At 40.1% G+C, this 18,355-nt stretch overlaps 1 protein-coding gene across 4 annotated transcripts in view; it reads right to left on the reverse strand.

Annotated features, from left to right (window-relative positions):
* The window catches only part of BMP2K (BMP2 inducible kinase), a 57,631-nt gene that overhangs the window by 27,535 nt on the left and 11,741 nt on the right, over positions 1 to 18,355 (reverse strand). For 2 of the 4 annotated variants that reach the window (XM_051619195.1, XM_051619197.1), the window contains exons 2-9: positions 9,668 to 9,786; positions 8,739 to 8,844; positions 7,269 to 7,411; positions 6,854 to 6,975; positions 5,820 to 5,901; positions 5,028 to 5,160; positions 2,620 to 2,723; positions 442 to 521 (exon numbers count right to left, since the gene is read on the reverse strand). In XM_051619195.1, the coding sequence (XP_051475155.1) occupies positions 442 to 521; positions 2,620 to 2,723; positions 5,028 to 5,160; positions 5,820 to 5,901; positions 6,854 to 6,975; positions 7,269 to 7,411; positions 8,739 to 8,844; positions 9,668 to 9,786 (889 nt within the window). Of the gene's footprint in view, positions 1 to 441; positions 522 to 2,619; positions 2,724 to 5,027; positions 5,161 to 5,819; positions 5,902 to 6,853; positions 6,976 to 7,268; positions 7,412 to 8,738; positions 8,845 to 9,667; positions 9,787 to 18,355 lie in introns of those variants that run through there. The other 2 variants (XM_051619196.1, XM_051619198.1) reach the window with 2 other exon arrangements.

Raw genomic sequence — 18,355 nt, forward strand, 5'->3', positions numbered from 1 at the left:
ATTATCAAGTACCAAAAAAAAAGTATTTTGAAATAAAAATCAGAAATTTGAAAGAACAAAACCCCTCTACTTTCAACCAGATTTAATTTGCATCTCAAAATAAAACTCTTAAGAACACTTTACCTGTACTATATTATCCTCACCACTAATACTTTATTTCAAAATTCACTCATCACACTAGGAGAAAATAAAGCAGATCAGAAACAGACTGTTAGCACTTAATTATTCCACCACCTCTCAGTTTCTCTCCATGGATTATCAATATATTGAAAAAAGCAATGCAGTGGAATCCAAATAAAGACTTGAAGCTCTTGGAATTGCAGTTTATCTATTCAAATGACCTCTGCTACTCAGATATTTTTTTATTAACAAGCACATGAAGACAGGTTTCACACGTAGCTTAATATCAGCAAAAAATGTAAATCCATACCCACTGCTCACCTTGCTTTTATTTGGCTTTTTCTAGCAGCTGCCTCGCTAGCTGTCATAGGTTCAGGAAGAGCTGAAGGGACAGGAGAATTCTTGGGAAAAATAAATTTGAATAAATTAAAAAAAAAAAGAAAACAGAAATCCTGAAAGAAAAAAACCATTACATATTGAAGAGGAATACTTGGGTTTGTGGTTTTCGTGTTACAAGTCTTCATGCAGAACTCACATGGCTGTAGATTCAAGGTGTTTTAATTTAACAGTACCACTATGTTCTGTCCCAAGAGACAAACAAAACTACTGCTGTTCTGTTTTGCCAACTACTTGACTTCATGTACATACCATCAACTAGCAACAATAAATTAAGACATTTTCCCAAACTCTTGTAACTGCACAGAACAGAGAGTTATTTTGGCCTCAAGTTTCAGAACTACACCAAATCTCCACCTTTGGCTGAAACAGCAGCAGTTTTTTTAGCCTTCTCAGCTCTTCCACTGCAGCACAAATTCCAGAAAATGGTGCAGCATCCAAACAGTTACGGGTCTTTAAGTTCTCCACAACTCAGTCCAATTCCTGATGTAATTACATTTCACCAGAACCACATTCAACCAAGGAAAATGGCAATTCTGGGGGAGGCAGGTGGCAATTTATCTCTTACTATGCATGCACCACCTCCTTACTTATAGAACACAAAGCTGAATCTGGTCACAAATAGTAGAGAGTCAATTATCAAATAGAGCTTCTAAGGCCTAGTTCCAGTACTGGAACTAACCAAGAGTTCAGGAGAGAGGCACACTCCTGATTTTCCTTTGCACAAGTAAAAGGGTGTCACAAACAGTATGCTGTGCTCAGCCAGCCTCTCTTCTAACCTGCAATGGTCATTCTGATGTTCTCACAAAACTTCAGGGGGGAGGGCCAGGGGTGTCCATGTGCACATGTTGGAGCTGCCTCTCATTTAAGGCAGCTGGGAGTGCTAGAGAGGCAAGCACTACCTGAAGAAATCAGCAGTGACCAGGGTAGAGACTGCTGCTCTTCCTGCTGTTCTAACACTTCAGTGGAAAAAACATGCTCCCCAACAGCTTCACTGCACAAGAATACTCCAGGCACCTTTCTTTTTCTTGCCTGTCACAGGGCAAAGGGCCAAGCTAGCAGGCAATTCCTACCTGCAGGGGAATAATAAAACAACCGAGAAGCAGACGTATTCTCAAGTCACCTGAGTGAACTGATACTGCTCCTTTAATGAGCAATAAATTCCCAAATTATGGTATGTCTAAATATGCCCATATTTCAGGATAAAATATTCAAGGGAAAGGACAGTTATTGCACCTCCTACTCAACTGCAACAGCATAATGCAAAGCCATCCAAACCCCTTGAAATGTAGCCTGTACCTACCAACAGGAAGTACTTCAAGGTTTTCTGATTTTGATTTTAACCTGCATGACCAGAAAACACCACTAAGCACCTTCTTCTACAAGGATCAATGATGAAGGAATTCAAAGGGATCCCATGAAGTTCACTCATCTGTCTCTAAAGGCAGTTTACTGTAACTGACATTTGTCCCCCTATGAATTTTGAGATGGCTTTTTCCTGATGCTTATCTTGAGAACCACTTTCTAATACTGAACATCATTGATAAGCCCTCAAATTCCATTGCACAGTAATTAGATCTGTGAATGAGATGATCTCTGAGAGAAAGGTCAGACTTTCTAAGTTCACACTCACATGTAAAGTAGGGGTAGGGATGCAGATGAACCAAGCCCTCATTTTGTTTGCCTTCCAGTTCACTGCAGTCCTTCCACTGGGTTAAAACAAGTGCTAAGGGTGATTGAGAAAAAGGGCTTATCCAGAAAAATTCTCCTACTGCCAACAAGTTCTGTAGCATATTTCTTATTAATTGCATTAGACACAACAGATAAGGGTTGCTTAAAACCCTAAGTCAGGTATTAGTGCAGGATCAATAGAACTCAGGAAGCTGTGCACTCAAAACTGAAAAATAAGTTGTTTCAAGAGCTAACACTGCATGTACACAAGTACATGTGTGCAAGCAGCTTGAAGTTTTCTGCTCTGTGTTTTCCATCTAGGAATGAGGTTCATGAAGAAGACAATTTTTCTCAGCTGATCTGATGTATTTCTCTCTATGCTACCTACAAAATGAACTAAAATGCAGAAAACATTAAACAAAGACTACTTACATGAATATTAGACACTGGACAATCCTTTTCAGCAAGTTTAAAGGCAAAGTAAGACACTTGAAAGATATCAGGTCTCTGTTCTTGGTCTGGTTCAAGCATATATCCTGCAAACATTGGTAAGACCAAATGATCACTGGTGAGACAGCAAGAGGAAACTCAGCAGCTCCACAAAATGAGCTTACCCCAGAAAGAGCCATTTTGATTGTTAACTTCAGAGAGAAGCAACATAAAAATAACCCATAGTACTAGAATTTTCTAGGGTTGATACCCTCAGGTTGTACACAATCATTTGTCTTGCAGGTTTAGTGGGCTATGCACGTTAAAAAATGTAGTTCCATGGATAAAAGGACTTTTTCCTGACACAAGACAGAATTTCTGATGCCCCTCTCAAACATTAGCTTCCCAAATTAGAAGGTATGGTGTTATGCAAGCAAATAAAACTTAATTTACAATATGATACAGAGTACACAATCAGGAAGTCTTGCCTTAATGACCACTGAACCTAAAAAACAGGGGAAGATACTTTCTGGACAAACGAAGCCTCTAAAAATGTGTTTGGCTATGAAGAAAAGGAATATTTAAATTCTTCATGTTGAGGAGAAACTAAGGTTGGCTGTACTACTGACCCGGTTTGGAAATGTAGCTCAAACAAGATTTTGTAATAAATCTTCAAGTATTTGTTTTTAAAAAGTGGTATCATTTTAGAGAGATCTTACAATTTTACTCAAAGCCATTGCTTCATGGCCAACATAGTTCACAGCTAATTTTATTTTGAATGAGTCTTACAAAATAAAGTAGACTTAAGCTGGCAGTGACAGCACCATGAAACGGAAGCAGAGGACTTAGCATGAAGTGACTCCTGCTACTTGATGGCAGGAGTAGATAGTAGATACAATAGTAGATTGACAAGGTGGAGAATGTTCAGCTTGTCACTCCACATGCCCAGCCTTGTACAAGGGCTGAAATGAAGCCAGAAGTCCCTGAAATACCTTTTATGACCAACTGCAGCTTTTTTTGGCTTCCATTCCAAACGGAAAGAAGGGTTTACGTTATGAAAAGTTTTGCCACCCACATGCCAGTAATACTCATCTTGGCACAGCAGTTCATTGAATCTTCATAAATCAGAATTCATACTTATAAGGAGACAGGATTAAAACCTGTACTGTTCTAAAATTACCACTGCAACAAGAGAAATGTATTTAATACCTGGAAAATCTATCTCATTTTGTCAGTTATTCAGCATTTTCAGAAGGTAAATGCTTACTGTGGTAACTGCTATTTCTCAATTATGAACCTGGGCTCAAAAAAGTGGTTTGGATTTGGCATTTCCTCTTATGTTAGAAGCATAAACTATGTGGTCAACACATTTATTACTTAGAAATTAATTACAAGAGCTCCTATTCCACCCTTCTTAATTCTTCATACCCTGTCACATTCTTTCAAGTTAACCTGCTCAAAGTGGAAAACAAAACCAACTGAAAATACTCATAATTACTAAAAATACTAGGTCCTGTATCTCTACACTTGGATAACAGACTGATTGATAGCCTCTGAGCTTCTGGTTGTCCAAAATTTGCCTTCATACTCTTTGCACTGTTAGACTTTGGCCATCTGACACTTTGGGTGGCACAAACGTGATCAGATTTTTGTTCTGTTATAAACCAAGTCACTACTATAAAATTCCCCTCAGCACAACTTGTATCAGTTCATCTATGTTTCTAAACTAAACCTGCATTTCTAATTCATCTAAGCACAACTGCCCAACTTGGATAGAAAACCACTATTAACAGGCTGGCAATCCATGGGAAACACACTTTAGAGCAAAAAAAGAACTATGAATAAATTAAGAGCTACTATTTGAATTTCCTCTATCCCTTTATGGCCACCTAACAAAAAAACCCAAACTACCTATGCCTCCTAAAGAAATTATAAAGTTCTCTTAACTCCAACAAAGCTCTTCTGAGTTGCCATCTGAGTTGCAATCTGGCAGGCCTTTGCACAGGTTCATTCTGTTTCAATGCTGAAGTTACCACTGGCTCATCCATGAAATGTTCACAATACAGTAGCTGATCTTAACATGTCTAGGAGAAAGATGTGTTGCTACTTCCTTCACTTGGCTCACTTTCAGTGCCATGTCCAAGAAGTTTCCTTGAGGTGTCTGGAATTCCTCTCTAGTCTGGCACCCTGTGGCACAGTGGTCACTGAGGAAAGGTGTAAGCAAGCCCCCTTGAAGGACAAGGGCAGGAGTTCCCAGACAGATGGTAGCCAGGAGCAACTCCCATTGTTCACTCCAGAACCCAGCCAGTCTGCACCACCCAGCCCAGCCACCTGCCCACACAGTAGAGGGATCTTCTGTCTTTGCCATGATTTACAAGGCAAAAGAATTGCTGTGTGGCCCAGGTACTTACTTATCAAACAGTGTATGCTATGGGAGTACCGGGAATTGTCCGGAATGGTAAAGCTTCCACCACAAATAGCAACTTGACTTTCTCCAAAGGGAAGTGAAAAGAAACAAAGTTTATACAGCAAGCAGCCCAGTGCCTGTAAAAAAAAAAAAACAAAAAACCACAGGCACTGTAAAGGGATGAGAGTCAGCCTTTTACACACAAAAGCAGCACCAACAAGACACAGACTGTGTCCTAGCTACAGATGATGCTTACACTGTTATGGAGAAGCTGCATTATGAAACACACTGTTGATGTGACAAGTTGATATATAAAGCAGCTCTAAAAAGGCTTCTCTTCCTACTGGCTCCTGTGTTAGACAACAAACTACCAAAGCTAGAGCATATCCCAAGAGCTGCATTCACAGCATCGTACCACCCAGAGATACCACTAGCATTTCTGCTGAATTTAGTCTTTATTGACTTCCCTGCACATCACCTAATAAAAACACCTCTCTTTATCACGTTGCCAACGGGGTTCCAAGAGAAATCACTGCTGACTATCAAGCAGCAATCTGAGCTAGCAAACAGGAAAAAAATTCTGAATCACGTCCCCCTGAACTCAAAATATTCATCATCATTTTTGTTACAGAAGACATAACTACCAAAGATCCCTCTCTTCTATTCCACATTGCATATCTGCATGATAGGCTTCACTTTCAAAGAATGAGTTTTTCAGTTAATCAGTGCTACTTTTAACTCCCTGCCCACACCTCTTAATTAACTCCATACTCACTGTACCTGGTTTCTTGCTTACCCAGATATCTGCCTTGGTAGTAATTGGTTTTCCTCCATAAAGATTGACCATTTCAGGAGCTCGGTATGACAGTGTGGTATACCTAGCATTGCAGAATTAAGAGGACATGGATGAAACCTGTGCCTCAGAACTGAAAGCCTGTTTTCCTGCATCTGCTGTGCACACACCATTCACACTCAAGTTTCAGATAAACACTTGGAAACGCACCACACAAGGCAAGTAATTTATTGCATTTGCAGCATCACAGAGAGACTTTAGAGGAATGTAAAAATCATCATACACAAGAACAAACAAACTCATGGCCTTTTCATGTTCTTTCCCCAGCACATGTAGGTTTGCAAGAGTCACTTTGCTTAACTACTACAGTCATTAGTTATTTGAAAGATGTAATGTCAGGGGTCCTAGAAGAGTATTCCCTATAGCAGATTTGAAGACACAGAATATGGACTACAAAAAAAACAACCACTAGCTCAAAAAAAAAAATACTAAACTGGTAGTCAAAATATTTTTCAGAGCTGAAAAAAACCCTGTATCATTTTATAACTTGAGAATAAGCAGCCTACATTTATTCCCCTGCAGCAGTTAGCCTGAAGAGGCAAACCAAACTAATACATGTTTTAAAGAGTGCACCTCTAATAAAAGTTAAATTTTTCTGATCAGTCTTCAGAAAATGAACATGAACTTTTATCAAGAGGACTCTATGTAAACCCATTCCAATGCTTATTTACATTGGTTCTTTTTCTCTCATATAACACAAATTTAAAATATCTAACTCCTAAAAAGGCCACTAGCCAGACATACATTTTTTGAACAATTTCATTTCAAACCAGCATGCTTTTTCCCCCTAACAGTATTATTCTGAAGAGTTTCAGTTTTGCAAAAGCAACCTGTGAATAAATGGATGTTACCAAACAGTTCTCCTGTTTTACTAGATGTCAACATTAGCTCTGATTCGACCATCCATTTGAATTCATATTAATTGAAGCTTCTAAGCAGCATAATCATTATGATAGGCCACTTAGAAGTGAACTTACTTTCTAATTTCTTCTTCAACCACATTTACACCATCTTTTTGAGGATTAAGATACTTGTTAGTGGCACTGCCGAAATCACAGAGAACATAGTTCCCACTATCGTTTAACAACACATTCTCCACCTTGAAAGGAAATCAACACACAGAAACATTAGATGAACATACTGGCACCCTCATTTCCAAGCTAACTGCTATGACATATTCTCACACAAAATGGAAAACTTTTCAGGGAAAAAAAAAATCAATTGACAGACTTGGCATTGGCACTAAGTGATGTCTTATGGTTCACAGCTTCACCAACAGCAAGCGCTTCCCTACCTAGAAGTCAGTCTTAGTGACACGCCTCCTATATCCTCAATCCTTTTGAAGTAGATAACTGATTTTAACCTACAGGTTCCTTTTTATTAAGTTCATACCTTTAGATCCCGGTGAACTATAGGTGTTTTGCACTGATGCAACCGGGCAACAGCTTCACAGGTATCACAAAATATTCTCATTACTTCTGACTCAGTAAAGCCTGTCTGCAGTCGCTGATTCATCTGGTTCACAACTTGCCCAGCTAAAGAAACAACAAAGTATTTGTATTTTTTTTTCTTCTTTTTTTTTTTTTTTTTTAGTAATTACTGTCACATACAGAAGGGAAGATGTATTTATATGCAAAAAGTCCACTAATAGGTGCAAGAAATGTTTCCATAGTCCCTGTGGAAATTACTGTCTCAAATGAAAAAAGAGTCCATATGACTGAAACCCATTTGGGACAAGCTGTCGCAAACAAAGAAACATCCATCACACAAAGATGTTACCTCAAAAGTGTCTCTTGTGTTTAGATTTACAGCCAAAACCCTGTCAGCCAACCACATGCAATTTCATTCATATTCTAGACACCCTCTCTCTTTGTCTTTCTGGGAGACAAGTATTAAAACATTTAAAAAGGAGGGGAAAAAAAAAGCCCTCTGAATCTAGCCTTCAAGAAAGACCTCAGGTAACCACTTCATAGGATTCTTTCAAAGATCAGGAACCAGTTATTTCCCTGCTTCTTGAAATACTTTTACCAGACAATACTAGGCTCCTCCTACCACCATGCTCACTGAGCACTAACAGATGAAGCAGGCCTCAGGATCTGCAGGGCCTTGATGAGCACTCTGTTGAAACAAGCATGTTTTGAAGAAGAAAAGCCTAACACTGTCAAGTTGATTGATAGTTGACTATTTACCAGCATAATTAAGGAAGAGTGCTACCAACAGGGAGTCAGAAGTGAGCTCCCACAAGGGTACACAAATTCATCCATGCCTACTTACCCACAGTTTGAGATAAACTTCGGAAGTTAAACCCAACGGCAAGTTTATTCCAAAGCACGTGTGAAATGAGGGAAAAATAATTTACACAGTACCTTTGTGTACATATTGCTTGAAACAAAGTAACATTCTAAAGCAGAACCGAAGTACTATTGGATTTTTTGACTAACTTTGCTATGGTTATTTAGAACAAGTCACCTGTCAGGTAAGAGTAAAGCAGCTGTAATACCGTTATCTAAAACACAAACAGGGAAGAACAGCAGTGAAAAGCTTGCCCATCTCTCCTACTGAGTCATGTTCTAGCTACATGTTGATTAGCACAAGCACAATTTCACTTCATTCTCATACAAAATATTTTTCTGCTTCTACTCCAAGCTGTGTGAAACTGACCTTTATGTTTTCTCAGTGTCCAACAGCTCAGTGCCTCAACAGCAACAGCACAAACAGAAAAACAAAAAGAACCCATTGGACTCCAGCTGTGGGATATGTCTGTTGATCTTTTATATCAAGGGAACAATTCTAAGTAAAAATCCCAGGTGATCCATATATATTTTCTGCATGTACTCTAAGAACCTAAGAGTTGTTGCTTACCTCGACAGTACTCCATGAGAATGAGAACCTCCCAGACGTTGTCACTCACAGAGTTAACAGCACAATCCAAGTAGCTCACAATGTTCTTGTGCCCAGATAACTCCTTCTGAAAAACATAATGTGCATGATTACACCTGGGCACAGAAACATTTAAACAAGGAGAAGCTACTACAAGTGTTCAGACAAGCATTTATGATTTCAAATTAAGTAGCTCCTGTCCCACACCCACTGCTCTTGAAAAAAGTACCACCAATACAGAAACCAGGTTCACTGCTGTCAGCAATGTCAGAGCTAACTACACAGACTGCTACACATCAAACACAACCCAAGCACTGCTCAGAAAATAACATTCATGTGCTACTTGTTGGACAGTGCTAACACATCCAAACTGCCTTAGTATGTAGGGGATATGGAACAATTGAGCTACTTGTGCCCAAGCTAAGCTAACCTGAAAAACGGTCACTGTGACCCTTATTACAAGAGGTAGCTGGAAAAAGGTCACAGCTGCTGTAGTCTGAGCTATAACCAAGTTTTACAAAGTTATTACACACGAGCAACTGAAGGTGCCACCAAAGGAAAAAAATTAACTTGTAAGAAGCGTTTTACATGTGGAACTAAGCAATGCTTACTTCACATCTGACTATACAAGTGCTGTCAGCTGTCCTACAGAGCTGGTGCCTACATGATAACTTAAGGTGCACATACATCTTGTATCAGATAATTAAACAAGGTACTGCTACAATTGACACACACATAAGCTAGAAGCATGCGGAGATGATATCTTTTGGAAGGCAAGAACAGATTTTGTCTTTCCCAAGCAGCAACTAAATTTTTTCCTAATTCTTTTTCTGAACATGTCAATTAATCATAAACCCAGGTGTGACTGGCTAAACCTTCTCATTTCTCCTAGTCACAAATGGGCTTCTTACCATAATTGTAATTTCTCTCTTGCATATGTTGAGATCTGGCACGTTATTAACATACATTCGCTTCAGTGCACAACGTGTCCCGCCATGGGTACGTACAAGAAACACAGTTGAGAAGCCACCTGGAAAACACAAAGACAAGACACATGAAGCTACTGGAGTTTTAGTTATTCCTCTAGCCAACATCACTCCATGCTAAGAAATTAATAAGGAAGTCAGCGTCAGTCACTGAGTGAGCATTAACGAACACTTAAAGACTTGCTGCCTCAATCCATTTCACACAGGTGACACCTTCTTGACAAAAAAACATAAGGACCTTACTATTTTGTTACAACATTTAACAAATTCTGTGAAAAGTACTCTCACATTCAAATAAATTTGTGAGCATTCAGGTATCAACCTGAAGTACTTTCAGATTCATCCTGAAACCTGAAACAAATGAAGCTATTTTTCAGACCTTCACAGTTTTTAAAACCCTCAGGATAAGGAGGGGAAGGAGGGATGTGTGAATATAAAGGTTAAGATTATCTCTCCAAACCTACATTTTAAAACATTAAAATTAAAATTCTAAGAAAAGAGTCTTGAGAGATACTGTAGTAGTTATGAGAAGATACACAACTGTTCGGTATAGCATAAAGACAAGCAGAACCTCCTTGCAATCACACACTGTGCAAAATTGTGTTTTTATTTAACACTGGAGTAAATATGCAGTTAAAAATTAGTATTTTCCCCACAACTAGAGCAATCAGCAGCATTCTTCATCCAGCACCAGCATGAACTGCAAGGCATACACTCAAGCTCAGTTCCCAGCTTCCCAGGATGAGGTTTTGCTTTATCTATTCACAGGAAAAAAAGAATCAGGCAGACTGGAATTATACACAGAGGCAAAGTGAAACAGCCTACACAGAAAGTACTTCCAAATGCTCAGGCAAACCACAGCTAAGGCCTCAAAAGCAGGTCCCATGAGCATCACACCCCAGGTTCAGAGAACAGCTTTCACACCATTTTAGGGAAGCAGCCTCTTGTCCATTCATGCTCTCCTTCATTGCCTGCTCTCTGATGGTAAGCCAGCTTTTGCCATGGGAGCTTCCACTAGTGCAAACACTCCGGTATACAGTCAGCACAGAAATATGTGAATTAAAATTATTAACAATGTTGATAATCAGGCAGCCAATCAAAATACACTCATCTCACAGTTCCAGATATCATCTGCAAGCAGTGTTTGTTAAGTAAAATGCACACCTCATTTGATACAAGTCTCATATGCTTGAGCAAAAAGGCACAACCACTGACAACAAGAAGTTTCATTAGAACATTTTCTTGAAGGCTCAATATCTATTATTTTTTTCCACTTTATTGCTCACAGCCAAATGAGATGCTATGCTGTCAAAACAGAATTACTGTCAATTTTAACACAACACCCTAGGTTCTCTCAAAATTATTAGACTTATCCTAGTTTACGTAGGGCCTTCCCAACACATTAACAGGACACCTACTCAAATTCTGATCCCAAATTCCAGCTAGGTCTGAAATTATCCCTATATAGCTTCTCTAATACCAGCCTGGGAAGTTATACTAAGAGCAAGGTGCAGACCTCTATTACTGGAAGACTTTTTGTCAATAAAGAGACCTCTTTTTTGAGTAGCAATACTTGACCAAAAATACGAAGCAATACTCAGGTAAAGCACAAATGCCTAACAACTAAAAAAATAAAAATAAATGTATCACTTATTGCCTCTTTAACCAGTTTTAGAGCCTTAAAATTCGCTGTGCCTAGCAGAAGAACAAAATGCCAGGTTTCGATTTTCCCTGACAATAGTTTTCACATAACCAGAGCAGGCACGTCTGGGTAATAAAACAAGCACCAGTGAGTAGTGAAAAAAACCTAAATCCTCAGACAACTGCTCTTCTTGCCACGAGGTGGCAACATTAACGAACAGTTGAGCCCTGAAAGGGCCATTAAAAACAGAGCTATTTCCAAGTAGGTACCTGGCCTTGAATGGTTTCCCACTGCTACGAAAGTCCCTTCATCAAAGAGCTCAGTGGCATAACTGAGCAAAACTTGAATAAGTCTATTAATGTTGACAAGAAAATTAATAGTTCCGGGAATCTTGATTCAGCAAAACCCTGAACCACTAAACTTCAAACCTTCTAAGTCATTTCTGATGCCTTCTCACTGAGTGCACCAAAGCAAGCAACAATCAGTGCTGTAACCATCCATGGAAACTCTTCTCAAACGTTACTATTGGGGTGAGGGGGGGAAGGAGGTGGGTACATAGACACTTGTGCAGAAACACAACTAGAAACCATGAGTAACTGCTTGCTAGAGACTCAGGATTGCAGGCTGACCAGATACACATCCAGTGTCTGTCAGCACAAGGGCTGGCATCTCACCAGCATTTTCAGAAGCTGCACATTTTTTCCCTTATCTCACTGAAGACAGAAAACGCAGTTTTCTATAACACGACGCATCCAAAAAACCTGTCATAAGAGATGGCACACAAAAAGATGACAAGGAAGCTCCAGATCTTAAGTCACCATCATCTCTACACACTCCCATTCCTGACCACCCATGGTAACAATTCTGATTGCGTTCTTTAAGTCCTGCCACAGTCAAGCCACAACTGCCCTGCAGCATCCACAAGTACCCTCCCCATCTTCACTTAGACAAAAATGCCACAGTGGGGCCCAAGACAGCTATGCAGGCCACTCATTCACTAGCACATGTTCTTCACCTACAGAGCAAAGAGCAACAGCTTTGCCAACTTGGAGGCTTTTCCATGCAAAAGCAACATAACTTTGGGTGGTCTTACTTAGGACAGCACCAAGATCTATGGTACCTTTGTTTAAAAATGGACAGAAAGGGCACAGTGACCAAGTGTCGTAAGCTAGCACAGTGCGTGTGTGCTCAGGCTGTCAACAGGTTTGGCAATACAATTTATGGACCTCACCCTCACAAGTCACTGCAGTATTGCAGAGTAGCAAGCCCCTTAGCTTACTGCTCCATAAATAATTGTATGTACCCTCTAAAAATTGCCACTAACACATTCAAGACAACTCAGGGCACAGGCACAGGCAGAGAACATAAGGGCACAATCCCATTCTCCTCCTTTACTCCACCAGAACCAGCTCCAACGTAAACTGAGAGGCCACAAAAAGAGTGACTCTGGAAACCCTCAGGACGGTAACACAGTCGGCACTCCAGACCTATATTGGAGGCTGACCAGGTCTGAAGAGACTTGTACACAAAGCAAGCAAAGTCTCGTTTGCAGGATGACAGCAGCACAGCATTATCCAGTCCGGACTGGCCCACAATTTGCAGCATCCTACGGCCTTGCACAAGTTCTCTCTTTTGCCCTTTCATTTCTCCACCCCATCTCATTGAAGGTGAGTGATCAAGTGGCTTTGTGGGGCTTAGTTGCTGCCTGGGGTTAAACCACAAAAGACTTGTAGGAGCCGAGTCTCTTACAGTCTTTTATTTCCATGGATCTCATCCCAGACTTACATAATCAAAAGTCACAGGGGACAGACACATTGTGCAAGTCCCTTTTCCTTCAAATACCTGCTAAAAAGCCTCTCTAGAGCATCTACAGTTACATAAGTCAATAGATACTTAGCAGAACTATAACCCTGAAGCTTGGACAGATAAAATCATTACAAAGCTCAGCAAGTCGAAATTCGCGCCTCTTTCTTACCTTGAACAGGCATTTCTCTCATCTTAACCATTCACTTTTGGGACCTTATGAACAAGCTAACTTGCAATGGTTCAGTTCTGGGACTTTGTTGTTTTTTTTGGGGGGGGGGGGCTGGGTTGTTTTAGTTTGGTTTGATTTGTTTTAAACTAAACTAAACATCAGCCACATTTTCTAGTCTTTTTTTCCCCTATGCATATTTGAAGTCAACCTTGAAAAATCTAATGGACCTCAATGTTTTATTTATGCTTTCCCATGTTACATTCCTGAAACTCCAAACAAGACACAGCATAGCTGTCAGAATTCAAAATATCTTATTTGCTTACTCAGGTAGAACAAAATAAGGCTGAAGAATCTTCCAGTACCTTTACCACCTTTCAGACTGCTGACAACTGTTTTGTGCAGACAGATTGGATGAATGTCAACAAAGATACTCTGAAAGAAATTACACTTAGTTTAGAAATACAGACAGTAAGGGGTTTTTAAATATACCATTAAAACATACTAAAGCACCAAATGTTTCTCCAACTGGTGAACTACTTGACTGTATACTCAAATCTCAGACACAAAGAGCAGAATTTCACGAGATTTTATCTGTACAGCAATATGCAGTAACGACTACCCACACCTGTAAAGGCTGAACCAGAAATGGCAGCTACTACAGTCACTCAACAATCCAGCAAGATATACAAGCTTTCCACAAATGCATGAAAACCTGGTGGCAACACCTGTGCACCCTCCTTGCCCAGAAAGCATTGCCAGGCAGCCTTCCTGCTGAATAAAGACAGCATTAAAGGCTACTCATCACACATACACACATCTACATTTGTATATATTTCTACATATGCTCTTGGGTGTGCACACATATGTATGCTTTAAGTAAAGCATCTTCCACAAGACTCAGACACAACTCCATCTGGAAGGGCAGTTGAGAGATGTTGCCTGCAAGCTCAAGAGCTCAGCAGTCCCAAAACCAAGAGAGCATAAATAGCTCCTTACTTCTAAAACGATCCATTTCTACACACACATTTTGAGTTCAATATTTCTCCACTTCCTTTTACGTGTGCAGACAACGTGCTCCAAAGGACACTCCATTGCTCCTTGTCCCACTGCCCACACAAATTCCCACTGTGTAACATTCCGAGGATCAAGGCTGGTTTAGGCAAGAAGCACTGCCTGCTTCAAACCAGCAGCTGCTCTTCAGGCAGCACCATCAATCCCACACCCAGAGGACCTTGCAGAACACCCCACGAAAGCGGGTCTGCTACGCACGCCTCCATCTGCTTACTGCACCTTCAGCCCTGCCCTTAGCAGGCACTCTCACAGTTTATTTCTCCTAGCACCAGCTGCAGCCCAACTTTGCAAAAAGCTCTGACAGAAGCACCAGAGACTACTTGGGGCATCCAAGACACCACTAAGATGCTCTGGGAAAGATGAACTATGGTCTGCTATCGTTTTTTTATGACAAGTTTTCTCATTTAGTAACACCTATGCACCAGACATGCCCAGGTGCCAAACTGGGAAAAAACGTTCATCTGGTGCTCTTACTGGGAAAGAGAAGCAGTTATGTTGCAAAGCAGAGCATACAAATTTACAAATCACTATTTTTTAGCCCTTTAAAAATCATTAGATCCACTGATACAGTGTGCTGTCATAACCCAAACCCACAGACACCAGTGACACAACCAGGTACTAATATTTTTATAATGAAGCAGCAGCAAAGCCTTAACCCCAGCCAACCTTCACATACTTAAGAGGCTTCAACATCAACTATGGTTTTTTTTAAACATCAAAGATCCCAAAAACTTGCTACAGTGCAAAAAAAAAAAAAAAAAAAAAAAGAACTGCAAATTCAATTGCTACACAACATGCTACAGGAAACTGCCCAGGAATCACAGGAAATCCCCTTGTGTCAAGACAGGCAATAGGTATGACAGACACGGGGGTGCAATACAGAGAAACATTTAAAGTATCACTCCTAAATAGGCATCTTTCTCTTCTTCTAAATTCCAAGAAGTATTCCTATGGCATTGACCACAACAGTTTTTCTTCCCAGTGGCAACATTGCAATTCATCAAAAAGCCTTAACAGGAATTTCTAGTCACCACCTCCAACAATGCTGACATTCTGTTCTGGCCTGTGAGGATCAGGAAGGAAGCTTCAAACAGTCAAGAAACAGACATTTCAGATGTTTGGGTGGAAGTTCTCTAATTTTTGAAAATCCTATCCTCTCTAAGGCCTCTGCTCTCCCTTCCTGGCATCAGACAACAACCCTTTCTCTCTCAGAGAAAAAATATCTAAGATGGACAAGCCTAAAGCAAGTGTGCATGTTTGTGTGAGAGCAACAATTTAAGATACCATTAAATGGCCTTTTATCAGGCAAGCTTCCATAGAGTCCAGAAGAAGCAATTTTTCTTGCTACAGTTGGCAGTGCAACTTCTCTGTGAGAACCTCCACGAGAACAGCTTGCATCAAGCCCTCCCATGTACAAAACCACTTTCAACAGACATCTCTTCTGTCAACTCGGCGTTACGCACATTTTAAAAAATTGTAACTGAATGAGGTGATACAGATTTCAGAAAATTACCTTTCTGTATGGAGGAAATTACCTTTCTGTATGGAGGAAACCTATTCTAGTCAGGTAGAGCTGGACTAGTCAGTCCAGTCTAGTCAGTGCTACGCTGGACTGTCAACTACATCTACCACAGACAACTTCCAAATCTAAGTGCCAACACTGTAGTTCTAGATTGAAGCAAATTGTGTCCAACAGCTGGCGTGTTGAGATGCTCAAGCTCTGCACTAGCCAACAGCCAAAGGGACAAAGCTCAGCCTCCTGCATTAAAGACCATCACACAACTCGTCCTACACGCTTCTCAGAGTATCCAGGTGACCTGCTATCCAGAGTTGAACACTGGAATGACAACACTGCTTCGGTGCCATCTTCTGTCTGCTTCAGCTTGCCTCAGCTCTTTTGCTTCTGGAGAAACAAAAACCCCCCAATTCCCTAAGACAGAGGACTTTGCAGGGAATACAGCTGCTGAAACAGACACACTTGCACCTCCTGCCACATTCTGTCCACTTTAAGGAAGATGAAACTACACTGACTGAATAGCTGATTTAATGAGTGCTCTAAAAAAAGGCAAGCATTTGATACACCCTACAAGTAACGTTATCTTGTACATCCAAGACAAAACACGGTATTTCTTAGGGCAAAACTGATCCCTTAATACAGAAAAGAGCACAGAACACAACTAGATAATCACCAGCAGTTCAGTTAGTTGATTGCGAAGATCAAGAGGTTGACTGCATCAACCTCTTTTCACCTGCAGAACCCAAAATAACATCGTGATAGAAACTACTGGAGAGTATGAAACGGGTGCATTATCTATACTAAGAGAAACTGAAAGTAAGAAGCTATGGTAACATTTGGCAGCAAGTCACAACCCAGTGGGCTTCATTCACAAAGTCAGCTCTTAAAGCTCCAGGGCTACCCTGTCATGCAGACACTTGCTACTTGATTTATGAAAAACACAAGTTAGATGTAAGACAAGGGGAGGGTTGCTGCAGGCTTTTCTAACAAAAAGAACAAGAGCTTTCCTCTCACAGGAACAGTCTTATGTATTTATATTTGAAGAGACTAATCCAGTCTTCTCCCAGCATTGGTGGGGACCAGGAATCACTTCAGCACAAGGCAGTTATCAGAGTTATGCCGTTTATGGTACAGGAACAACTAGTTTACAGGCACCTCAATGACAAAAGTTGAACACCTTCTAGCATCTTCCAGTCTGGGAACAACACTATCTTCCAGCAATGCAAAGATCTTCAAGGGATTATTAGTTTTGAGATGTATAGTAACGCATTTCTTTTCTTCACACTCCTTCCTTTGCAAAAGCATTTCTTGCACAGCCCAGCACACTGCAATTAACACTCTTGCTCTTTAAAAGGTCGGTCAGCATTTCTAAAATGCATTTCCTTTGTGCAATTGTTGTCAGTTTTTAATTGAATGCAAAGTTCTGTCAAGTATTGCTCTTGAGTTTTCAGCATTTTTTTGATCCCTCTACCTGGCATTTACCAGTTCCAGGATTGAAAAAGAAAACTAAAAGAAAAGAAAGAAAAAAAAAGTTCAAGAAACAGATTTTTTTCTGAAGTCAAAAAACACTTGTCAGGAGTAATAGCTATTTGCAGGAGCAAGCATGATATTTCTCCAAGAGCTTCATGTCATTCATGCTTCCCTTTCCAAACTGCAAGCTTCAAGAACAAACAGAAACCCACACAACAGAAACCCACCAACCAACATAAACAGGACAAGACTGTTGACTAAGCATGAATGGGAGGGATTATGCTGTGTAATGTAGGCCAGAGCAATTAAGTCACTATTCTTTCTATACTCTCCAACTTCAGCAGGCTGGATACCACATTACCCAAGGTGTGACCAAGGCTCATTCTGCCTTTAGGCAGAATAATCTTCCTGCCAAACTTTTCACAAGAAAGCTTCCTAACTTGCCCAAAACATTGATGAGACCCCCATCTGCTAGCATGGTGTAAAAAGAAAAAAACATAACTGCTGTTGCAAGTTTTTTGTTATCTTCAGCATGTGGAAAAAGTTTTTTGACCCCTCTCTCCCAACTTCATTTGTTCACCAGATTTAGCTCCAACTGTAGTTTACTCTGAATTGAAAACAGAGGGAGTTTAACAAGCAGGACAGTAGGATCTGTGAATACAGACTAGATGGGAAAATAAAGTTACTAATTCTACAGAACTGAGGCTATAATCAATAGAACCCATTAATTCATTTTACAGACTGATGTCAAGTGTCATTTGCTAAGCTTTTTTCATGCACACAATGGTTCGTTTTTTTAAAACTTGATTTGAACTCAAATATAACAAACAAGCATTTAAATAAAATACAGTTGCAGGATGGTTAAATCAGGGGGTACGGATAAGTTATATGCAAGCACTGAAACTTTTTTGGATCTTAACTCCCTTTTAATACTAATGG

Source organism: Apus apus, chromosome 4, assembly GCF_020740795.1.
Source record: "Apus apus isolate bApuApu2 chromosome 4, bApuApu2.pri.cur, whole genome shotgun sequence".
Taxonomy (NCBI): Eukaryota; Metazoa; Chordata; class Aves; order Apodiformes; family Apodidae; genus Apus; species Apus apus.